Here is a 21,699-nt window from a genome sequence, read left to right as displayed (position 1 = left end):
ACTGATGGTGAGTTGACGCTGATCTTATATTCAGTAGTTCTTCTCGACTGTATGTAATGAAACCTAAGATGACCTGGGGTACTAATGTAAGAAATAACACGTAAAAAAACAAAAAACTGCATAGTTTCCTAGGAACGCGAAACGAGGCGGCCATCTCTGTCGACACCAAGATAGTTGTGAAGAGTGCACGACAAAGCCTATTCCTCCTCAGGAAACTAAAAAGATTTGGCATGGGTCCTGAGATCTTCAAAAGGTTCTACAACATAGAGAGCATCCTGACCGGTTGCATCACTGCCTGGTACGGCCTGGTACGCAATTGCTCGGCCTCCAACCGCAAGGCACTTCAGAGGGTAGTGCTTAAGGCCCAGTACATCACTGGGGCAAAGCTGCCTGCCATCCAGGACCTCTACACCAGGCGGTGCCAGAGGAAGGCCTTGAAAATTGTCAAAGACCCCAGCCACCCCAGTCATAGACTGTTCTCTCTACTACCGCATGGCAAGCGGTACCGGAGTGCCAAGTCTATGACAAAAAGGCTTCTCAACAGTTTTTACCCCAAGCTATAAGACTCCTGAACAGGTACCCAAATGGCTACGGGACTATTTGCATTGTGTGCTCCACCCCCCCAACCCCAACCCCTCTTTTACGCTGCTGCTACTGTCTGTTTATCTTATATGCATAGTCACTTTAACTATACATTCATGTACATACTACCTCAATTGGCCCGACCAACCAGTGCTCCCACACATTGGCTAACCGGGATATCTGCATTGTGTCCCACCACCTGCCAACCCCTCTTTTATGCTACTGCTACGCTCTGTTCATCATATATGCAGTCACTTGAACCATATCTACATGTACATACTACTTCAATAAGCCTGACTAACCGGTGTCTGTATATAGCCTCACTACTTTTATAGCTTCGCTACTCTTATTTTCAAATGTCTTTTTACTGTTGTTTTATTTCTTTACTTACCTACACACACACACACTTTTTTTCTCTGTTGTATTCGGCACACGTGACAAATACCCTTTGATTTGATTTTAGGCATTTAAGTTATTTTTCAAGAATCAATAGATATCATTAATTTAAGTCCAAAAATGGACATGTCAACTAAGGATTATAGCTTCTTTTTATTTATTTTTTAAATCACACACTTTGCTTTGAGTTGGAGAACCACAATCTTGCGACAAATATTTATTGGGTCACCATATGTACACAAGGGACATGCCTGTACAATACTATACAGAGGACTTCAAAACAATTGACATACACAATGCAAGGACTATATGTTTTCTGTTGACACATTCAGAAGTTGGGGAATAAGTGATTCTCAGTGCTGGGTTTGAGTTTAGAGCTGGGAAGATAAACCGGAAATGTTCGACACCGACTGAACCGACCACTTTTTGCTGATGTCTTTCATTACGATAAGAAGCCTATACTGGAGAAATGTGAAGTTTGAAATTAAATGAGTCTGCTAATATGGGTGATAGTTAAATTGAACAATTGATAGCTACAACATTCAAAGTACTAGTAGTTAAGGTAATAAAGAACTGCTGCACATTAATGTTATAAACGTATTCTATTTATCATGATATGGATTTTTGTCTATCGCCCAGCTCTCGTTGCGTTCTCTAAACTGCAATTCAGGAATGGCTCTCAGCGAGACACGCCATGTCCAATTGAAGTGACAGGACATGGAACGACATTGACCCCGACTGTGGTGTCCTTCGTTAGCGTAATCAAGTGGGACATGACCACGGAGGACACCAATCAGACGTATTCCAGTCTTCAGCTGCTTCCCTGCGGCTTATTTCTTCATCTTCAGGTCGGCTTCTATGGCACAACGGCGCCCCCTGGTGCCCCCATCCTATAGATGGGCACAGAGAAGAGATGGGTTAACTCTGGTCCAAAGTAACCAGAAGCTTGAAAAACTAGCCATCACCCTGGAAAACACAGTCGTTCACACCTGTAACCTGGACACCGGATGGACTGGCCATCATACTTTTGTGTTTGTAAATTAAAGGAAACATGGTTCCTGGGGCAGCAGGTAGCCTAGTGGTTAGAGCGTTGGACTTGTATCTGAAAGGTTGCAAGATCAAGTCCCCGAGCTGACGAGATAAAAATCTGTTGTTCTGCCCCTGAAAAAGGCAGTTAACCCACTGTTCCTAGGCTGACATTGAGAATAGGAATTTGTTCTTTATTTAACTAGGAAAGTCAGTTAAGGTAAAATGTTTAAAAAACATTTAGATTCAATGCACAAACCAAAATGCTTGTGTGCATGAAAGTGAGCCAATTTTGCTATATGCCTGCATGTGTGTGTAGGAGCGAGTGAGAGAGAGAGAGAGTGGGGAAGTGTAAGAAATGAAAATACTACCCACTGGGCACAGACGTCTGTTCCACGTTGGCTCAACGTAACTTCATTGAAATGATGTTGAAAAAGTTGATTCAAGCAGTGTGCTTCTACACCTGCATTGCTTGCTGTTTGGGGTTTTAGGCTGGGTTTCTGTACAGCGCTTCGATATATCAGCTGATGTAAGAAGGGCTATATAAATACATTTGATTTGAATTTGATTTGTGTGACCTAGGGCCAGAATGTGAATACCTCAGCTGTAGTCTGACCAGTCATAAGCTACAGAATGTGAATACCTCAGCTGTAGTCTGACAGGTCATAAGCTGCAGAATGTGAATACCTCAGCTGTAGTCTGACAGGTCATAAGCTGCAGAATGTGAATACCCCAGCTGTAGTCTGACAGGTCATAAGCTGCAGAATGTGAATACCCCAGCTGTAGTCTGACAGGTCATAAACTGCAGAATGTGAATACCTCAGCTGTAGTCTGACAGGTCATAAGCTGCAGAATGTGAATACCTCAGCTGTAGTCTGACAGGTCATAAGCTGCAGAATGTGAATACCCCAGCTGTAGTCTGACAGGTCATAAGCTACAGAATGTGAATACCTCAGCTGTAGTCTGACAGGTCATAAGCTGCAGAATGTGAATACCCCAGCTGTAGTCTGACAGGTCATAAGCTGCAGAATGTGAATACCTCAGCTGTAGTCTGACAGGTCATAAGCTGCAGAATGTGAATACCTCAGCTGTAGTCTGACAGGTCATAAGCTGCAGAATGTGAATACCTCAGCTGTAGTCTGACAGGTCATAAGCTGCAGAATGTGAATACCTCAGCTGTAGTCTGACAGGTCATAAGCTGCAGAATGTGAATACCTCAGCTGTAGTCTGACAGGTCATAAACTGCAGAATGTGAATACCTCAGCTGTAGTCTGACAGGTCATAAGCTGCAGAATGTGAATACCCCAGCTGTAGTCTGACAGGTCATAAGCTGCAGAATGTGAATACCCCAGCTGTAGTCTGACAGGTCATAAGCTGCAGAATGTGAATACCTCAGCTGTAGTCTGACAGGTCATAAGCTGCAGAATGTGAATACCCCAGTTGTAGTCTGACAGGTCATAAGCTACAGAATGTGAATACCTCAGCTGTAGTCTGACAGGTCATAAGCTGCAGAATGTGAATACCCCAGCTGTAGTCTGACAGGTCATAAGCTGCAGAATGTGAATACCTCAGCTGTAGTCTGACAGGTCATAAGCTGCAGAATGTGAATACCTCAGCTGTAGTCTGACAGGTCATAAACTGCAGAATGTGAATACCTCAGCTGTAGTCTGACAGGTCATAAGCTGCAGAATGTGAATACCCCAGCTGTAGTCTGACAGGTCATAAGCTGCAGAATGTGAATACCCCAGCTGTAGTCTGACAGGTCATAAGCTGCAGAATGTGAATACCTCAGCTGTAGTCTGACAGGTCATAAGCTGCAGAATGTGAATACCCCAGTTGTAGTCTGACAGGTCATAAACTGCAGAATTTGAATACCTCAGCTGTAATCTGACAGGTCATAAACTGCAGAATGTGAATACCCCAGCTGTAGTCTGACAGGTCATAAACTGCAGACCGGGTACTTACAAAGAGAGAGAGAAGGAAGGCAGGAGAGGCCATGGGGACACTGTCCTGTGAGAGGACAAAGGATACAGTCAGAAAGAGGGATCAAAGACACACCCACACAGAAAACAAGGAAAGAAGAGGAGCAGTGGAGCACCCATCCCGACAACAGAGAACTACATACACCCACTTAAAAAGATACAGACCCATCCAAGAGAGGGTATAAAATAAATGCACACCACCACTCATGGACACTATAAATACTGTATACGATATAACCCTGTGGGCAAACATAGAGCAGCAGGTACAAAACAGGTGGGAAACCAATTCCTCACTTGGATTATGAAGAGATTGTTGGAGACATTTTTTGTGATTAACCAAATCTAAACATCCCAGTGACAATATGTACCATGTGACCAAATATGACATTTTGTAGCATAGCAAAATTCAAATACTACAATAAAAATTTGATCTGTCCCGCTAAATCGAAAATAGATTGTCTCCCTAAACCATGACCTTTCCTGCTATCTACCAGCCAGAGCTAGAGAAACTGGAGAGGAACACAAGGTTGGAGTGTTGCCATGGCTGTCTTCACATACATTATATAACAAGCTGAGGTACACACACAAAATACACGCGCACACAAACCCACACAAATACACAAAAAGCCAACAGACACAAAGGATGTGAAGGGATGGACAAGAAAGTGTGTGTGTGTGTGTGTGTCAGGTATGCATCAGATTGAGAGTTGTGAGAAATTTAACTGCGTGGACTCACAGTGACCTTTGTCTCACGTTGTTCCTAAACTCAGCAAAAAAAGAAACATCCTCTCACTGTCAACTGCGTTTATTTTCAGCAAACTTAACATGTGTAAATATTTGTATGAACATAACAAGATTCAACAACTGAGACATAAACTGAACAAGTTCCACAGACATGTGACTAACAGAAATGGAATAATGTGTCCCTGAACAAAGGGGGGAGTCAAAATCAAAGTGACAGTCAGTATCTGGTGTGGCCACCAGCTGTATTAAGTAGCAGTGCACCTCCTCCTCATGGACTGCACCAGATTTGCCAGTTCTTGCTGTGAGATGTTACCCAACTCTTCCACCAAGGCATCTGCAAGTTCCCGGACATTTCTGGGGGGAATGGCCCTAGCCCTCACTCTCCTATCCAACAGGTCCCAGACGTGCTCAATGGGATTGAGATCCGGGCTCTTCACTGGCCATGGCAGAACACTGACATTCCTGTCTTGCAGGAAATCACGCACAGAACGAGCAGTATGGCTGGTGGCATTGTCATGCTGGAGGGTCATGTGAGGACGAGCCTGCAGGAAGGGTACCACAAGAGGGAGGAGGATGTCTTCCCTGTAATGTACAGCGTTGAGATTGCCTGCAATGACAACAAGCTCAGTCCAATGATGCTGTGACACATCGCCCCAGACCATGATGGACCCTCCCCCTCCAAATCGATCCCGCTCCAGAGTACAGGCCTCGGTGTAACGCTCATTCCTTCGATGATAAACGCGAATCAGACCATCACCCCTGGTGATACAAAACGGCAACTCGTCAGTGCCTTACAACAGGCCGACAAGCCCTCAGTCCAGCCTCTCTCAGCCTATTGCGGACTGTCTGAGCACCGATGGAGTGATTGTGCATTCCTGGTGTAACTCGGGCAGTTGTTGTTGCCATCCTGTACCTGTCCCGCAGGTGTGATGTTCGGATGTACCGATCATGTGCCTGGTGTTGTTACACGTGGTCTGCCACTGCGAGGTCGATCTGCTGTCCGTCCTGTCTCCCTGTAGGGCTGTCTTAGGCGTCTCACAGTACAGACATTGCAATTTATTGCCCTGGCCACATTCCAGTCCTCATGCCTCCTTGCAGAATGCCTAATGCACATTCACTCAGATGAGCAGGGACCCTGGGCATCTTTCTTTTGGTGTTTTTCAGAGTCATTAGAAAGGCCTCTTTAGTGTCCTAAGTTTTCATAACTGTGACCTTAATTGCCTACCGTCTGTAAGCTGTTAGTGTCTTAATGACCGTTCCACAGGTGCATGTTCATTAATTGTTTATGGTTCATTGAACAAGCATGGGAAATAGTGTTTAAACCCTTTACAATGAAGATCTGTGAAGTTATTTGGATTTCTACAAATCATCTTTGAAAGACAGGGTCCTGAAAAAGGGACGTTTCTTTTTTTGCTGAGTTTATATATGCACAGGTATGGGAGAGCAGTGCATGTGTTTCAACTATTTTGTGTCATTGTCTGTGATGCAATTCAACAGTATTACCAGACATACATCTGAGGGAGTCGGGTTCCTATCTACTATCATGAGTTTAACACCATCCAAGCCCATGAAGCCAACCAACCGTATGGTCTCCATCCATGACAACTCACAGTGGAGAATAGTGAAGGATATCAATGGGGAAATGGATAAAATTAACAGTGAAGCACATATCATGTATTAAGAAAACACTATGGCTGACATACATGTGCCCCAGATAAAATTTAGGACACTGTGTTTTCTGCCTTTCAATGGTAAGAGACTTGTTCCCTTTCCTTTCCTCTGAGGTTAAACGGACCCCTAATCTGGCTCTATTTGCATCCCCAAATCCTCACCTTCCTTTCCTCTCCTGGACTCTCCATTCTCCCCCACTCTCTCCTCTCATTCTTATCTATAGACCCACTACCCCGTGCCGTCCCAATGAGCAGAACACCTTGTCCGAGGGGTCCTGCTTGCGGGTGCTCTCCCGGCCCCTCAGGCTCTTGGCGCTGACGCCAGACTCGGAGGTCTGCATGATGAGCTGTGTGGCCAGGAACTGCTGGATCTGCTCCAGAACGTCCCTCTGCATCTCCAGGGCCATGTGGAACACGTCGTGGTCACAGCTGTTGTACATCACCGCGTTCTGGAACATCAGCATGATGTCCCGCTGGAACTCTGCCGTGGTGCGGATCAGACCGGTCTCAATGCTCTTCTTAATGGTGGACAGGTCCATGGGCCTGGGGTGGAGGAGAGAGCGGGGTGGAGGAGAGAGAGGGGCGGAGGAGAGAGAGGGGCGCAGGAGAGAGAGGGGCGGAGGAGAGAGAGGGGTGGAGGAGAGAGAGGGACGGAGGAGAGAGGGGCGGAGGAGAGAGGGGCGGAGGAGAGAGGGGCGGAGGAGAGAGAGGGGTGGAGGAGAGAGAGGGGCGGAGGAGAGGGAGGGGCAGAGGAGATGGAGGGGCAGAGGAGAGGGAGGGGCGGAGGAGAGAGGGGTGGAGGAGAGAGGGGGGTGGAGGAGAGAGGGGGGTGGAGGAGAGAGGGGGGCGGAGGAGAGAGGGGCGGAGGAGAGAGAGGGGTGGAGGAGAGAGAGGGGTGGAGGAGAGAGAGGGGCGGAGGAGAGGGAGGGGCAGAGGAGAGGGAGGGGCGGAGGAGAGGGAGGGGCGGAGGAGAGAAGAGCGTGGTCAGGTTCAGATAGATAGACTGAATGGGAAGGCCAAGCCAGCAAAGAAAGCACCTGTTCCCTGTGTCAGTGGTCAGTGTTTAACTGTTCCCTGTGTCAGTAGTCAGTGTTTACCTGTTCCCTGTGTCAGTGGTCAGTGTTTACCTGTTCCCTGTGTCAGTGGTCAGTGTTTACCTGTTCCCTGTGTCAGTGGTCAGTGTTTACCTGTTCCCTGTGTCAGTGGTCAGTGTTTACCTGTTCCCTGTGTCAGTGGCCAGTGTTTACCTTTTCCCTGTGTCAGTGGTCAGTGTTTACCTGTGCCCTGTGTCAGTGGTCAGTGTTAACCTGTTTCCCCTGTGTCAGTGGTCAGTGTTAACCTGTTTCCCCTGTGTCAGCGGTCAGTGTTTACTTGTTCCCTGTGTCAGTGTTTACCTGTTCCCTGTGTCAGTGTTTACCTGTTCCCTGTGTCAGTGGTCAGTGTTTACCTGTTCCCTGTGTCAGTGGTCAGTGTTAACCTGTTTCCCCTGTGTCAGTGGTCAGTGTTAACCTGTTTCCCCTGTGTCAGCGGTGAGTGTTTACTTGTTCCCTGTGTCAGTGGTCAGTGTTTACCTGTTCCCTGTGTCAGTGGTCAGTGTTTACCTGTTTCCTGTGTCAGCGGTCAGTGTTTACCTGTTTCCTGTGTCAGCGGTCAGTGTTTACCTGTTTCCTGTGTCAGTGGTAAGTGTTAACCTGTTTCCCCTGTGTCAGTGTTTACCTATTCCCTGTGTCAGTGGTCAGTGTTTACCTGTTTCCTGTGTCAGTGGTAAGTGTTAACCTGTTTCCCCTGTGTCAGTGTTTACCTGTTCCCTGTGTCAGTGGTCAGTGTTTACCTGTTCCATGTGTCAGTGGTCAGTGTTTACCTGTTCCCTGTGTCAGTGGTCAGTGTTTACCTGTTCCCTGTGTCAGTGGTCAGTGTTTACCTGTTCCCTGTGTCAGTGGTCAGTGTTAACCTGTTTCCCTTGTGTCAGTGGTCAGTGTTAACCTGTTTCCCCTGTGTCAGTGGTCAGTGTCTACCTGTTCCCTGTGTCAGTGGTCAGTGTTTACCTGTTCCCTGTGTCAGTGTTTACCTGTTTCCTGTGTCAGTGGTCAGTGTTTACCTGTTCCCTGTGTCAGTGTTTACCTGTTTCCTGTGTCAGTGGTCAGTGTTTACCTGTTCCCTGTGTCAGTGTTTACCTGTTCCCTGTGTCAGTGTTTACCTGTTTCCTGTGTCAGTGGTCAGTGTTTACCTGTTCCCTGTGTCAGTGGTCAGTGTTAACCTGTTTCCCCTGTGTCAGTGGTCAGTGTTAACCTGTTTCCCCTGTGTCAGTGGTCAGTGTTAACCTGTTTCCCCTGTGTCAGTGGTCAGTGTTTACCTGTTCCCTGTGTCAGTGGTCAGTGTTTACCTGTTCCCTGTGTCAGTAGTCAGTGTTTACCTGTTCCCTGTGTCAGTGGTCAGTGTTCACCTGTTTCCCTTGTGTCAGTGGTCAGTGTTAACCTGTTTCCCCTGTGTCAGTGGTCAGTGTTTACCTGTTCCCTGTGTCAGTGGTCAGTGTTTACCTGTTCCCTGTGTCAGTGTTACCTGTTTCCTGTGTCAGTGGTCAGTGTTTACCTGTTCCCTGTGTCAGTGTTTACCTGTTCCCTGTGTCAGTGGTCAGTGTTTACCTGTTCCCTGTGTCAGTGGGAAGTGTTTACCTGTTCCCTGTGTCAGTGTTTACCTGTTTCCTGTGTCAGTGGTCAGTGTTTACCTGTTCCCTGTGTCAGTGTTTACCTGTTCCCTGTGTCAGTGGTCAGTGTTTACCTGTTCCCTGTGTCAGTGGTCAGTGTTTACCTGTTCCCTGTGTCAGTGTTTACCTGTTCCCTGTGTCAGTGGTCAGTGTTTACCTGTTCCCTGTGTCAGTGTTTACCTGTTTCCTGTGTCAGTGGTCAGTGTTTACCTGTTCCCTGTGTCAGTGTTTACCTGTTCCCTGTGTCAGTGGTCAGTGTTTACCTGTTCCCTGTGTCAGTGGTCAGTGTTTACCTGTTCCCTGTGTCAGTGTTTACCTGTTTCCTGTGTCAGTGTTTACCTGTTCCCTGTGTCAGTGTTTACCTGTTCCCTGTGTCAGTGGTCAGTGTTTACCTGTTCCCTGTGTCAGTGGTCAGTGTTTACCTGTTCCCTGTGTCAGTGTTTACCTGTTTCCTGTGTCAGTGGTCAGTGTTTACCTGTTCCCTGTGTCAGTGTTTACCTGTTCCCTGTGTCAGTGTTTACCTGTTTCCTGTGTCAGTGTTTACCTGTTCCCTGTGTCAGTGTTTACCTGTTCCCTGTGTCAGTGGTCAGTGTTAACCTGTTTCCCCTGTGTCAGTGGTCAGTGTTAACCTGTTTCCCCTGTGTCAGTGGTCAGTGTTTACCTGTTCCCTGTGTCAGTGGTCAGTGTTTACCTGTTCCCTGTGTCAGTGGTCAGTGTTTACCTGTTCCCTGTGTCAGTGGTCAGTGTTTACCTGTTTCCCCTGTGTCAGTGGTCAGTGTTTACCTGTTCCCTGTGTCAGTGGTCAGTGTTTACCTGTTCCCTGTGTCAGTGTTTACCTGTTCCCTGTGTCAGTGGTCAGTGTTTACCTGTTCCCTGTGTCAGTGTTTACCTGTTCCCTGTGTCAGTGGTCAGTGTTTACCTGTTCCCTGTGTCAGTGTTTACCTGTTTCCTGTGTCAGTGGTCAGTGTTTACCTGTTCCCTGTGTCAGTGGTCAGTGTTTACCTGTTCCCTATGTCAGTGCTTACCTGTGAACAATACTGTGGTACCCCGGGGCAATGTCATCAGTCACAGGCTGAAGGAATACATTAGCATACCTGCATCAGGAACACAGCAAATATATCACTTTCAAAAGCTGAAATGAGAGGCCTGGAGCATGGTGCAGGCAGGATCCTGTTATAGCCCGGGGTTCCATGAGTGAGATTCTTACCTATGATTGGCAGCTGCACGCCATACCAGCATGATGGCTTTTTTCCAGATCTTCTGAGCCTGTCTGGCCTCCTGGTCCTCACTGCACATTGAACTGAATAGACAGAGAAAAAGAGAGAGGGAGTTTTGACCAGATATAGACATGCTTGGTGGTGTGTGTGTGTGTGGTGTGTGTGACTCACAACTGGGAGGAGGCAGGGCTGCTGGGGATAGAGTCTGCAGTGGTGTGGAGCTGCAGAGAGGAGGAGGCTGTGTGCAGACTGTAACCGTCCTCACTCTCACTGGCTGGGGGTTCCAGCTCGGTCTCCCCCTCTGCCTCCGACAGGTAGGCCTCTGCTCCGTCCCCCTCCTCATCCCCCCCATCCCCATCCAGGCCCTCTTTAGTCTCTGAGGCACTCCCCTCCTCTCCGTCGCTCACCCCCTCTTCCTCCTTCACGTCCTACACAGGTTCAGAGAGAGAGGGCGAGAGAATGAGTTGGATATATCTACAGTGGATTTCAGGTTCTAACACAAGGACAACAGGTATCAACAGCACAAGCCTGTTCTCTCCTCAGTGAGGGCGAGGTGTACCTTGGAATGTCTTCTTGTCATGGGGCCATCCTCGGAGTCTGAGGGAGAAAGAGAAAGTGAAAAGAGAAACAGGAAGTGATGATGAGAACAGATGGCAAACGTGTTTACTCAAGAGCTTGTGCCCAAGGCAGGTGTCTGGGCCTCTGTGTATGACTGTCAGTCTGATGTGCCAGGGCTATGAGTGACCTGCATATGGGGTGTCAGCTCCTTGCTGCGTCCACTCTTCACTCTCACACCTGATGGTGGCGTGGGGAGAGACTGGGCTTCCCTCCCCATCGGCCCCGCCCATGGCCCCAGGCTGCAGACGAGCCCCAATAGCCTGGCTGTGCTCCAGCATCATAGAAGAGCAGGAGGAGGAAGAGGAGGAGGGAGGAAGGCCGCTGATGCCCAGGGGGTGTGGGTACCCTGATGGACAGTTGTCCTGGCTGTCACATGCAGAGGTCCCACCCCTTAACTGCATGATCTCCCTCTTCATCTCCAGACTGCCAGCGAGGGAGGAGAGGTGTGAGGCCCCAGAAGGGTCACACTCAGGGGACTTGAAGGGCCCTGGCTCCCAATGGCCAGACAGGGCATGGCCTGTCTCCTCACACAGGGACAGAGCAGCCTCCACTGCAGCCGCATCCAAAGCCTCAGTATTCTCATCACCCTGTAGGATGACAGGTCACAGCTTGTCACTGTAAAGACTGTATCACTGTAAAGACCTATTAAATGTACTGTTATTAAGCAGAGGAGGCTGATATCACTATGGCTTTATAGGCAGAACAGTTGAGTATCATTCCATAGCTGTGTTCGAATACTCATACTAACCGCACTAACCATACTATTTGTGACGTAAATTGAGTATTTAGTATGCTTATTGGTCATAATATGGATATAGTTAGAATGCCAAAAGTTCCCGGATGTCATTCTACATTTGCCAAAATACGAAGTATACAAGCAGTGGACACTATTTCACTATTAATGCAATTCTTCCCAAAATGGGCGTGGCTTCACAACGTTTTCAGATTTGAAGACAATGGCAGAAAATATGCAGCCCAAGTCCGATGAGAGCGGATACAAATTCAATGCTTTAACTAATTATGACAAATGTTAAGAAAATGTTGAGCAATGTAATAAAGTAATGACTTTTCAGCTAAGTTATGCTACATGTTGTGTTGGCTGACAGTTTGTTGGCTACGCTATCCTTTACGCACCACATAGCATATCATTTCAGGTACCGGTATGCTAGCTAGATACCTAAAGTTAGTTAGCTACTAATACATCGAACTTGCCAGTTTAATAACTATATGATATCTAACTAACTACCCAACATTTATTGACTTGATTATTTACGTCATTCCTAGCTAAGTGGTATAGTGGTATAGTGCAGAATAATTGATGAATTTACGAACGCTCAACACCCATTGAATATGGCCGGTGTCAGTAAACGTTGGCAAAAAAGCTTAATTAAATTGTTTCCAGCAGCACAGTTAGTCACCAACGCTCTGGGTAACATGGAAACAGACTAACCAGCTCTGCCAGGGCGAGAAAAATAGTCAGAGTGAGGTGTTCTCTCATTTGTGTCTGGAAGTAGCTAGCCAATTAGCTTGTGTGCTTGACTGCCGTTGTGATGGTCAGAACGAACGCTCGGATCAACCCTACTCCTCGGCTAGAACGTCCAGTGTGCACTCTGAACACTCCGAGAGGGAAACGCTCTGAATTTACGAACGGACAAGCTGACAATGCTCGGAATTTACGAGTGCCCAGAATGCACTCTGACACTCCAGATTGAATTTACTAACACACCCGAAGTCGTAAAATGTCTAGCTAGTAATTTGTTATGCTAACAAGCTGTCAAAAGATTGCATAGCAACAGCATCAACTTCCGGTAGACAGACTTAGCGCTAATATGCTCAACTGAAAGGATACCGTTCGTTTACAGTATACTAAAATTAACTAATAGTATATAGTATGTTGTATATACCCATTAAGTATGTACAGTCGTGGTCAAAAGTTTTGAGAATGACACAAATATTAATTTCCAAAAAGTTTGCTGCTTCAGTGTCTTTAGATATTTTGCCAGATGTTACTATGGAATACTGAAGTATAATTACAAGCATTTCATAAGTGTCAAAGGCTTTTATTGACAATTACATGAATTTGATGCAAAGAGTCAATATTCGCAATCTGCCCTGGCATGCTGTCAATTAACTTCTGGGCCACATCCTGACTGATGGCAGCCATTCTTCCATAATCAATGCTTGGAGTTTGTCAGAATCTGTGGGTTTTTGTTTGTCCACCTGCCTCCTGAGGATTGACCACAAGTTCTCAATGGGATTAAGGTCTGGGGAGTTTCCTGGCCACGGACCCAAAATATCGATGTTTTGTTCCCCAAGCCACTTAGTTATCACTTTTGTCTTATGGCAAGGTGCTCCATCATGCTGGAAAAGGCATTGTTCATCACCAAACTGTTCCTGGAGGGTTGGGAGAAGTTGCTATCGGAGGATGTGTTGGTACCATTCTTTATTCATGGCTGTGTTCTTAGGCAAAATTGTGAGTGAGCCAACTCCCTTGCCTGAGAAGCAACCCCACACATGAATGGTCTCAGGATGCTTTACTGTTGGCATGACACAGGACTGATGGTAGCGCTCACCTTGTCTTCTCCGGACAAGCTTTACCCCAGTCCTCAGCAGTCCAATCCCTGTACTTTTTGCAGAATATCAGTCTGTCCCTGATGTTTTTCCTGGAGAGAAATGGCTTCTTTGCTGTCCTTCTTGACACCAGGCCATCCTCCAAAAGTCTTTGCCTCACTGTGTGTGCAGATGCACTCACACCTGCCTGTTGCCATTCCTGAGCAAGCTCTGTACTGGTGGTGCCCCGATCCCGCAGCTGAATCAACTTAAGGAGACGGTCCTGGCGCATGCTGAACTTTCTTGGGCGCCCTGAAGCCTTCTTCACAACAATTGAACCGCTCTCCTTGAAGTTCTTGATGATCCGATAAATGGTTGATTTAGGTGCAATCTTACTGGCAGCAATATCCTTGGCTGTGAAGCCCTTTTTGTACAAAGCAATGATGACGGCACGTGTTTCCTTGCAGGTAACCATGTTTTACAGAGGAAGAACGATGATTCCAAGTACCACCCTCCTTTTGAAGCTTCCAGTCTGTTATTCGAACTCAATCAGCATGACAGAGTGATCTCCAGCCTTGTCCTTGTCAACACTCACACCTGTGTTAACGAGAGTATCACTGACATGATGTCAGCTGGTCCTTTTGTGGCAGGGCTGAAATGCAGTGGAAATGTTTTTGGGGGATTCAATTAATTTGCATGGCAAATAGGTACTTTGCAATTAATTGCAATTCATCTGATCACTCTTCATAACATTCTGGAGTATATGCAAATTGCCATGATACAAACTGAGGCAGCAGACTTTGTGAAAATTAATATTTGTGTCATTCTCAAAACTTTTGTCCACGACTTTAGTATACAGTATGTTAGAATGGGTATTCGAACACATCTCATGTTTTTAGGTGTGTGAGGCGTAGAAGGAGCACCTTGTCCTCGATGATGGCGATGATGTCCCCCACTGTCTCCAGGTCCAATTCTTCTGCCATGTAGGACACTGTCACTAGGTCTTCTTCTGTCCCATCCCCTGGGCCAGGCAAGGAGGCTCCCACCTCATTCCCTCCTGCACACACACACACACACACACACACACACACACACACATTACTAACAGCCTTATATGATTAAAATCCAATCTCTGGGTAAAGACAACAGACTGAGGACATAATCATGGGGATGTGCTTCATGTTGGAGGAGATGAGATGGACTGACAAGTCATGTACAGGAGTCTGATGTTCAGGTGACAGACTGATCACACACTTATGGCCACAATCTGATGACAGACACAGAGGAGATGCTTGGTGTTGACGAAAGAATGAAGAGGATGGATGGGCAGTGATTGTACAGTATAGAAGCAGAGAGAGGGAGGCAGGAAGGGAAAGGGAGAGACCTGTGTGTAGTGAGGCGGGGGAGTCCATAGTGGGGGGTGCAGCAGTGAGAAGGACACTGGAGGAGTCTGTGCTGCTGGCCAAGGAGTCCAGCGGAGTTGAGAACTGAGGCCCAGCCTCCAGCAGACGAGAAAGTGTAGGGGCACCTAACGCACACGGACACACACACACACACGGACACACACACACACACGGACACACGGACACACACAGAGCGTGCAGAGAGCAGGCAGAGCCTTGATCTAATAAAAATGCAACGCTAAGCAATACTACATTTTAACTATTAGATGGGGAAAACGTTTGTTGACTTGATTGAACTAATTTATGCGATAAAAATGCTGTGATTAGTTAAAATTGCGAGCTCTTTTTTTGTATCGTGGTGATCAGACAGTTTTAAGCAGAAATAGTGTGGTAATTGGTCAAATGTAATATGTGGGGAATTGTTGATATTGCTAAAAAAGTTGTGATCTCAAAATTGCAAAGTCCTGGAGGGACTGATAAGTGTGAGTGTGTGTACCTGTTGCTAGACTGCCAGCTAGAACAGAGCCTGTGAGCTGTAGGTCATGTGCTATTGTCATATTACCAGGCAGGTCACCATCTCCAACCTATAAGACAAACACAGCACTCTGTAGCTGCAAGAGGATTCATCTGACGGTGTGTCTGAGATGTTCAAATGGCTCTGGGTAGTTACATTTTATGAAAGTGAACAATCTCTATGGAATACTATTTCCTCTCAGACATACCAGTCTGGGGCTTGTGGGTAGGAGACTGCCTTTCTTCAGTAGCTCAGAGAGGAGAGGGGATGGTGGCGGCGTGGCTTTCTGGCCCAAGAGCTTCTTTTGTGGGGATTCATCCAGAAGAGTGCCCAGGCCTGACTCTGCACCACCCAGTCCACAAGCCTCAGTCAGGGGCATGAACCCTGCTACTCCTGGTGCCTACAGAGAGGAGGGGAGAAAATTAAGTTGGGAAAAGGGAACAGGGGGAGAATAACATGCAAAGGAGAGGCAGGCAGGCCGAGGAAAAGGCATTCTGTGTAGCACGTTCCACCACATCTAATTGATATCAAATCAAGAATGTTTCTACTGAACTCCAATCATCTCTCTACCTGCCCCTGCCCCTGCCCCGTTCCCCTGTAGCTGACAGGGACTCACAGTCACTGAGGTGCTGGGGTCCTCGGGTGTGCTCTGGGGTGTGTCCCCTTGGCAGAACTCGAGGTTTGGCGAGCCGCACCCCAGGGGAGAGCGCACGGTCACACTGGGCACTCTTTTAGGGGTGTTCTTCACCGCCTGTCTGGCTGGAAGGGGGGTGGGGCGGCGGGGTGAGACTGTTCTTAGTTTGACCAATCACACTACAATTGATCTACTATTCACTTTGACCACCTTTGTGGCTGTGTACACATCTATCTCAGCCTTCGATATACTTTCTGATAGAGCTCCTCATCCAAACCCCTTGGCATGATGTTTTTTATTTCAACATCCCCTGTGGGTTTATTGAATCATTGAAGAAACATAACTACATCTTCGTCAACCTGTATACTATCTGGTATATTGTGTTTTACAACGTTTGGAGTGAGACATATACAAAGGGGTGCCCATGGAGCAATAGCAGAAAATACGGTTATATTTACTGAGTAGATTAAGAAAAGCTACAGGCAAAAGCAGCTGGTGGTGTGCATGAAGTGGGTTATCTGTTACCTAGATAGGCTGTGTCTGTGACCTTCCTTTTCACGTCTGCCTCGTCCTGTTCCTGTTTCTTCTTCCTGACAGGCACAGAAAGTCAAGTTTCTCAGAAAAATGCAAATATACATGTAAATCACAGGTGGCTAGAGGCACCTTAATTGAGGAGGACAGGCTCATAGTAATGGCTGGAACGGAACTCATGGAATGGTATCAGACACCTTGTTTCCGTGTGGTTGATACCATTCCATCCCAGACATTATTATGAGCCATCCTTCCCTCAGCAGCCTCCTGCAATGTAAATAGATAAAGAAATAGTAACAGAGGCAGACAGATAAAAGGGTCATACTGCACAATCTCTCCCCATAGATCCTCTATCTGGGAGTCCAGGTGCCCGGCTTGGATCAGCTCAGCCTCGGTCTTCAGCTTCCTGTGAATGCAGCAGGTCAACAACTGACATCAGAGTTGGGTCAATCAAGTAGCAGAAACAAATCTACTGAAGGCCATTATAGTCTCTTGAATAGATTGTCCCTCTATCAGAGATTGCACACAGGGAAAGTGGGATACCTAGTCCGTTGTCGAACTGAATGTATTCAACTGACGTGTTTTCCGCTGCCTTAATTCGACATCCACGTCTTTGGTGCCCGGGGAACAGTGGATTAACTGCCTTGCTCAGGGGCAGAACGACAGTTTTTTACCTTGTCAGCTCGGGGATTCGATCCAGCCCAACGCTCTAACCACTAGGCTACCTACCTGCCACAATCTGTGTACCTGTGCTTCTCCTGTGTGTCTTTGATCAGTCTCTTCAGTTCATCAATCCTCTCTGCCGTGAGCCTGCGGACGATCACATCCTCCACCGTCTCCACCACCTCACCTTTCTCACCACGTTTCCGTCTGGGAAGAGATACCGTGCCATAAACATAAGCCATCCAGACAAGATCATGTTATCCATAATCCAATGCCTCCCCCTTCACACTAACATACTACCCATGTTCTCCAACCCCCCTCTGATCATAGGAAATGCAACAGCAGAACCATCACAAATCCAGCCACACACAGAAAAAGACAGAAAATAACAGTGACTGCTGTGCTCACTTTGGGGTCTCTGTTGTCTCCAGGAGCTCTGAGTACTGGGAGGCACAGTGCTAGAAGAAAAAGAGAGAGATAGGAAGAGAGAAGATAAGCCAATTATTTCCTTTATTTCAACAGGCTGCATATACAGTGGGGCAAAAAAGTATTTAGTCAGCCACCAATTGTGCAGGTTCTCCCACTTAAAAATACGAGAGAGGCCTGTAATTTTCATCATAGGTACACTTCAACTATGACAGACAAAATGAGAAACAAAATTCCAGAAAATCACAATGTAGGATTTTTTATGAATTTATTTGCAAATTCTGGTGGAAAATAAGTATTTGGTCACCTACAAACAAGCAAGATTTCTGTCTCTCACAGACCTGTAACTTCTTCTTTAAGAGGCTCCTCTGTCCTCCACTCGTTACCTGTATTAATGGCACCTGTTTGAACTTGTTATCGGTATAAAAGACACCTGTCCACAACCACAACAGTCACACTCCAAACTCCACTATGTCAAAGGACACCAGAAACAAAATTGTAGACCTGCACCAGGCTGGAAAGACTGAATCTGCGATAGGTAAGCAGCTTGGTTTGAAGAAATCAACTGTGGCAGCAATTATTAGGAAATGGAAGACATACAAGACCACTGATAATCTCCCTCGATCTGGGGCTCCACGCAAGATCTCACCCCGTGGGGTCAAAATGATCACAAGAACGGTGAGCAAAAATCCCAGAACAACACGAGGGGGGGGACCTAGTGAATGACCTGCAGAGAGCTGGGACCAAAGTAACAAAGCCTATCATCAGTAACACACTACGCCGCCAGGGACTCAAATCCTGCAGTGCCAGACATGTACCCCTGCTTAAGCCAGTACATGTCCAGGCCCGTCTGAAGTTTGCTAGAGAGCATTTGGTTGATCCAGAAGAAGATTGGGAGAATGTCATATGGTCAGATGAAACCAAAAACGCGTCGTGTTTGGAGGACAAAGAATGCTGAGTTGCATCCAAAGAACACCATACCTACTGTGAAGCATGGGGGTGGAAACATTATGCTTTGGGGCTGTTTTTCTGCAAAGGGACCAGGACGACTGATCCGTGTAAAGGAAAGAATGAATGGGACCATGTATCGTGAGTATTTTGAGTGAAAACCTCCTTCCATCAGCAAGGGCATTGAAGATGAAATGTGGCTGGGTCTTTCAGCATGACAATGATCCCAAACACACCGCCCAGGCAACGAAGGAGTGGCTTCGTAAGAAGCATTTCAAGGTCCTGGAGTGGCCTAGCCAGTCTCCAGATCTCAACCCCATAGAAAATCTTTGGAGGGAGTTGAAAGTCTGTGTTGCCCAGCAACAGCCCCAAAACATCACTGCTCTAGAGGAAATCTGCATGGAGGAATGGGCCAAAATACCAGCAACAGTGTGTGAAAACCTTGTGAAGACTTACAGAAAACTTTTGACCTATGTCATTGCCAACAAAGGGTATATAACAAAGTATTGAGATAAACTTTTGTTATTGACCAAATACTTATTTTCCACCATAATTTACAAATAAATTCATTAGAAATCCTACAATGTGATTTTCTGGATTTTTTTTCTCATTTTGTCTGTCATAGTTGAAGTGTACCTATGATGAAAATTACAGGCATCTCTCATCTTTTTAAGTCGGAGTACTTGCACAATTGGTGGCTGACTAAATACTTTTTTGCCCCACTGTATGTACTCAGTTTATTGACCGGCCAGGGCAGTGGAAGAGAACACTGATGGCAAACAAACAGTGCTAGGGAAAGTAGAGTTAATGCAAAGGACCCATGCCACCTCTCTCACACAATCAACCCCTGTCCATAAGGTTACTGATTCATCATGGGCACCAAATGCAAATCTTTTTCAGATGCTATCATCAGGTTCTTGATTGTTCATGGTGTTCATTTATTGGAGCATATCCTACCTTTTGTGAGAACCAATCAGGGGGTCGTCCTGACTCTGCAAATGGTTTGATGGCTCGACTGACAGACACCCTGTGGGTATGGATAGATATCCTATTATTGCATAATCACAATTCCTATTCAACTGACCAATTCTATTCCAAAATATTTTCTCACATTATCAATTGTGTGACAGATGGACGAATGCATGTTTCCATTACTGGAAGTCTTTACTCAGTGAAAGTTGGTGGCTGGCTAAGATTCGACTGGTCTGTCCAAAAACATAGGAACAGTAACATGATGTAGGCCTAAACGTGTGCTGCTTTACCAGTTCTGGTCCCCGCTCTTCATGACAGAGGTAGCCAAGCACAGCTTCTCCCTCACCGACCATGGCTCCTTTGCACCCATGGAGAGCAACTTGTGTTCTGCAGATAAGGAGTGGAGGGGAAGTACGGGTATGGACAGAGTCAGTACAGGACATGTAATATTCAAAAAATACAATTTCTGGTAATCACATCCTATTTTACAGGTCAGGATGTCCCAGGAACCTGCAAAACAAAACCCATTGTTGTCAACTAGGTACAACTATTATGAAATAAACTTTCAGATAAATAGCTGAGGCGGTTAGGCCACACTGAATTCCAAGCAAAGCCATGTATGGAGGAGGGGTGAAAATAAATGTTGCGCTTCCTAAAGCTAGCTACCATCTTGAGAGCTGTTACAAAATGCCCTACGAATGTTTCAAAAGTCACGAAGCACTCATCTCAACACCTTTCTAATCAGACATACGGAAGGATGAACTTCCGCACAAGCACCTACTAGCAATATTTTGCTAGTGACTTAGAATAGCTAGCTAGCGAGCTTCTGCTAACTGGTCAGCTAACGTTGTCTAGCAAAAAGGGAAGAGTGAGCCATTCATTCAAATCTCATGCCAGCATGGGTAGGCTATTAAGAATTCACCGATTTGCAATGCCGTGTAACGTTACATCATCCACAAGACTATAGTGCAAACGACTCATGAACAACTGGTTGCCATGCATTAAAAATCATATAATTTGACAACAGGCTCGTTTACTCACTTCCAACCCCGCTCGCCATCTTCTTGTTATACAGCAGATACTGTACTCACTCCACCCACCCACTATGTCTACAGTAAACCAAGTTAGATCATTCAGATTAAAAAAAGAGAAAATATTTATTTTGTGTAGACTCACTGTGGCTGCCGCTGTGTAGAACTATAATTATATGTACATTGTCTGAGCTATTTCATGGTTTCTTTGCATTATATGTACAGCACTGCAGAGCGACGAGTCAAATAACTTACACGGTTAAATTGTCCCGAGGTCTGACACTGACATATCGGGGGATTAGCTCAAATGGTAGAGCGCTCGCTTAGCATGCGAGAGGTAGCGGGATCGATGCCCGCATCCTCCAACTGTTTTGTAAATGTACAAAAAAAATATATATTGTATTGATGAAACACCATTTGGATTTATTTTAATTGCTCTCTGTATGTTGAAAACCAGTTTGCTGAGAAATGTGATTGCTTTTCATGAGTGTGCTTTATTTTTCTCTATTCATTTTGTATTATTATTTTCAGGTGTATTTCCTGTGTTATTTGTTGTGTAATTGTAAAATGCAGGGCTCCCTTGCAAAAGAAACCTGGTCTCAATGGAACGCCCTATTACAAAAAACAAAACAAGTATTCTACCAAGAGGTCGGGAGTCAGGACATTTACGGCAGTGTGCTTATTATTTGCCAACAGGAATGCTGCCTGCCTGGTTCAAGTTTTCTGCTCAAACCTGAATCGCTACTCTTGTGGCAGAAATGGGATAATCCCATCCCTGTACTCACAGTATGCTTGCTCTGTAATTACAGTCACTGGTTTGTCAGCAGTTCCCCCCATAGATGTATAGGGCTAGTTTCCCGGACCCCGAACAGACTAAACTACAGATAACAGATTAGTTCTATAATTTTTTACTAAACAAAATGTAAACCTCATCCTGGACTGGAACCGGATAATGTTTAATCCAGGGCTAGGGTCCATGCAATGGCATTTTGCTAGATAACAGTATTAGAACATTTGTAGATATAAAATAACACACACGTAACTAGCTAAAACATTCAAATGATCAAATAAACACTTTCTAAATTCGC

General features: G+C 46.1%; 1 protein-coding gene and 1 non-coding gene across 3 annotated transcripts; one reads left to right on the top strand and one right to left on the bottom strand.

Moving 5' to 3' along the window:
* Window positions 1–1,166: 1,166 nt before the first annotated feature.
* Window positions 1,167–20,645, bottom strand: LOC139388590 (bromodomain containing 8a). Of its 2 annotated transcripts, XM_071135343.1 has the most exons (20): window positions 20,622–20,645; window positions 19,871–19,967; window positions 19,566–19,635; window positions 17,643–17,692; window positions 17,319–17,441; window positions 16,897–16,977; window positions 16,566–16,630; window positions 16,023–16,165; window positions 15,615–15,806; window positions 15,389–15,476; window positions 14,874–15,017; window positions 14,413–14,546; window positions 11,067–11,526; window positions 10,881–10,918; window positions 10,493–10,749; window positions 10,312–10,404; window positions 10,130–10,198; window positions 6,661–6,943; window positions 3,970–4,014; window positions 1,167–1,868 (listed from the first exon to the last, which is right to left on the bottom strand). In XM_071135343.1, the coding sequence occupies exons 1-20, from the start codon at window positions 20,638–20,640 to the stop codon at window positions 1,809–1,811; spliced, it is 2,511 nt and encodes an 836-aa protein (XP_070991444.1). In that variant the 5' UTR covers window positions 20,641–20,645; the 3' UTR covers window positions 1,167–1,808. The 2 variants fall into 2 exon arrangements, with proteins under 2 accessions (XP_070991444.1, XP_070991445.1); XM_071135344.1 differs by lacking the exon at window positions 14,874–15,017.
* Window positions 20,646–20,903: 258 nt separating this feature from the next.
* trnaa-agc (transfer RNA alanine (anticodon AGC)) lies at window positions 20,904–20,976 on the top strand. Its single transcript has one exon. It is a non-coding gene; the product is annotated as a tRNA-Ala (tRNA).
* The last annotated feature ends 723 nt before the right edge of the window (window positions 20,977–21,699 follow it).

This window comes from Oncorhynchus clarkii, chromosome 29, assembly GCF_045791955.1.
Source record: "Oncorhynchus clarkii lewisi isolate Uvic-CL-2024 chromosome 29, UVic_Ocla_1.0, whole genome shotgun sequence".
NCBI lineage: Eukaryota > Metazoa > Chordata > Actinopteri > Salmoniformes > Salmonidae > Oncorhynchus > Oncorhynchus clarkii.
This window is presented reverse-complemented; position numbering and strand designations above follow the sequence as displayed.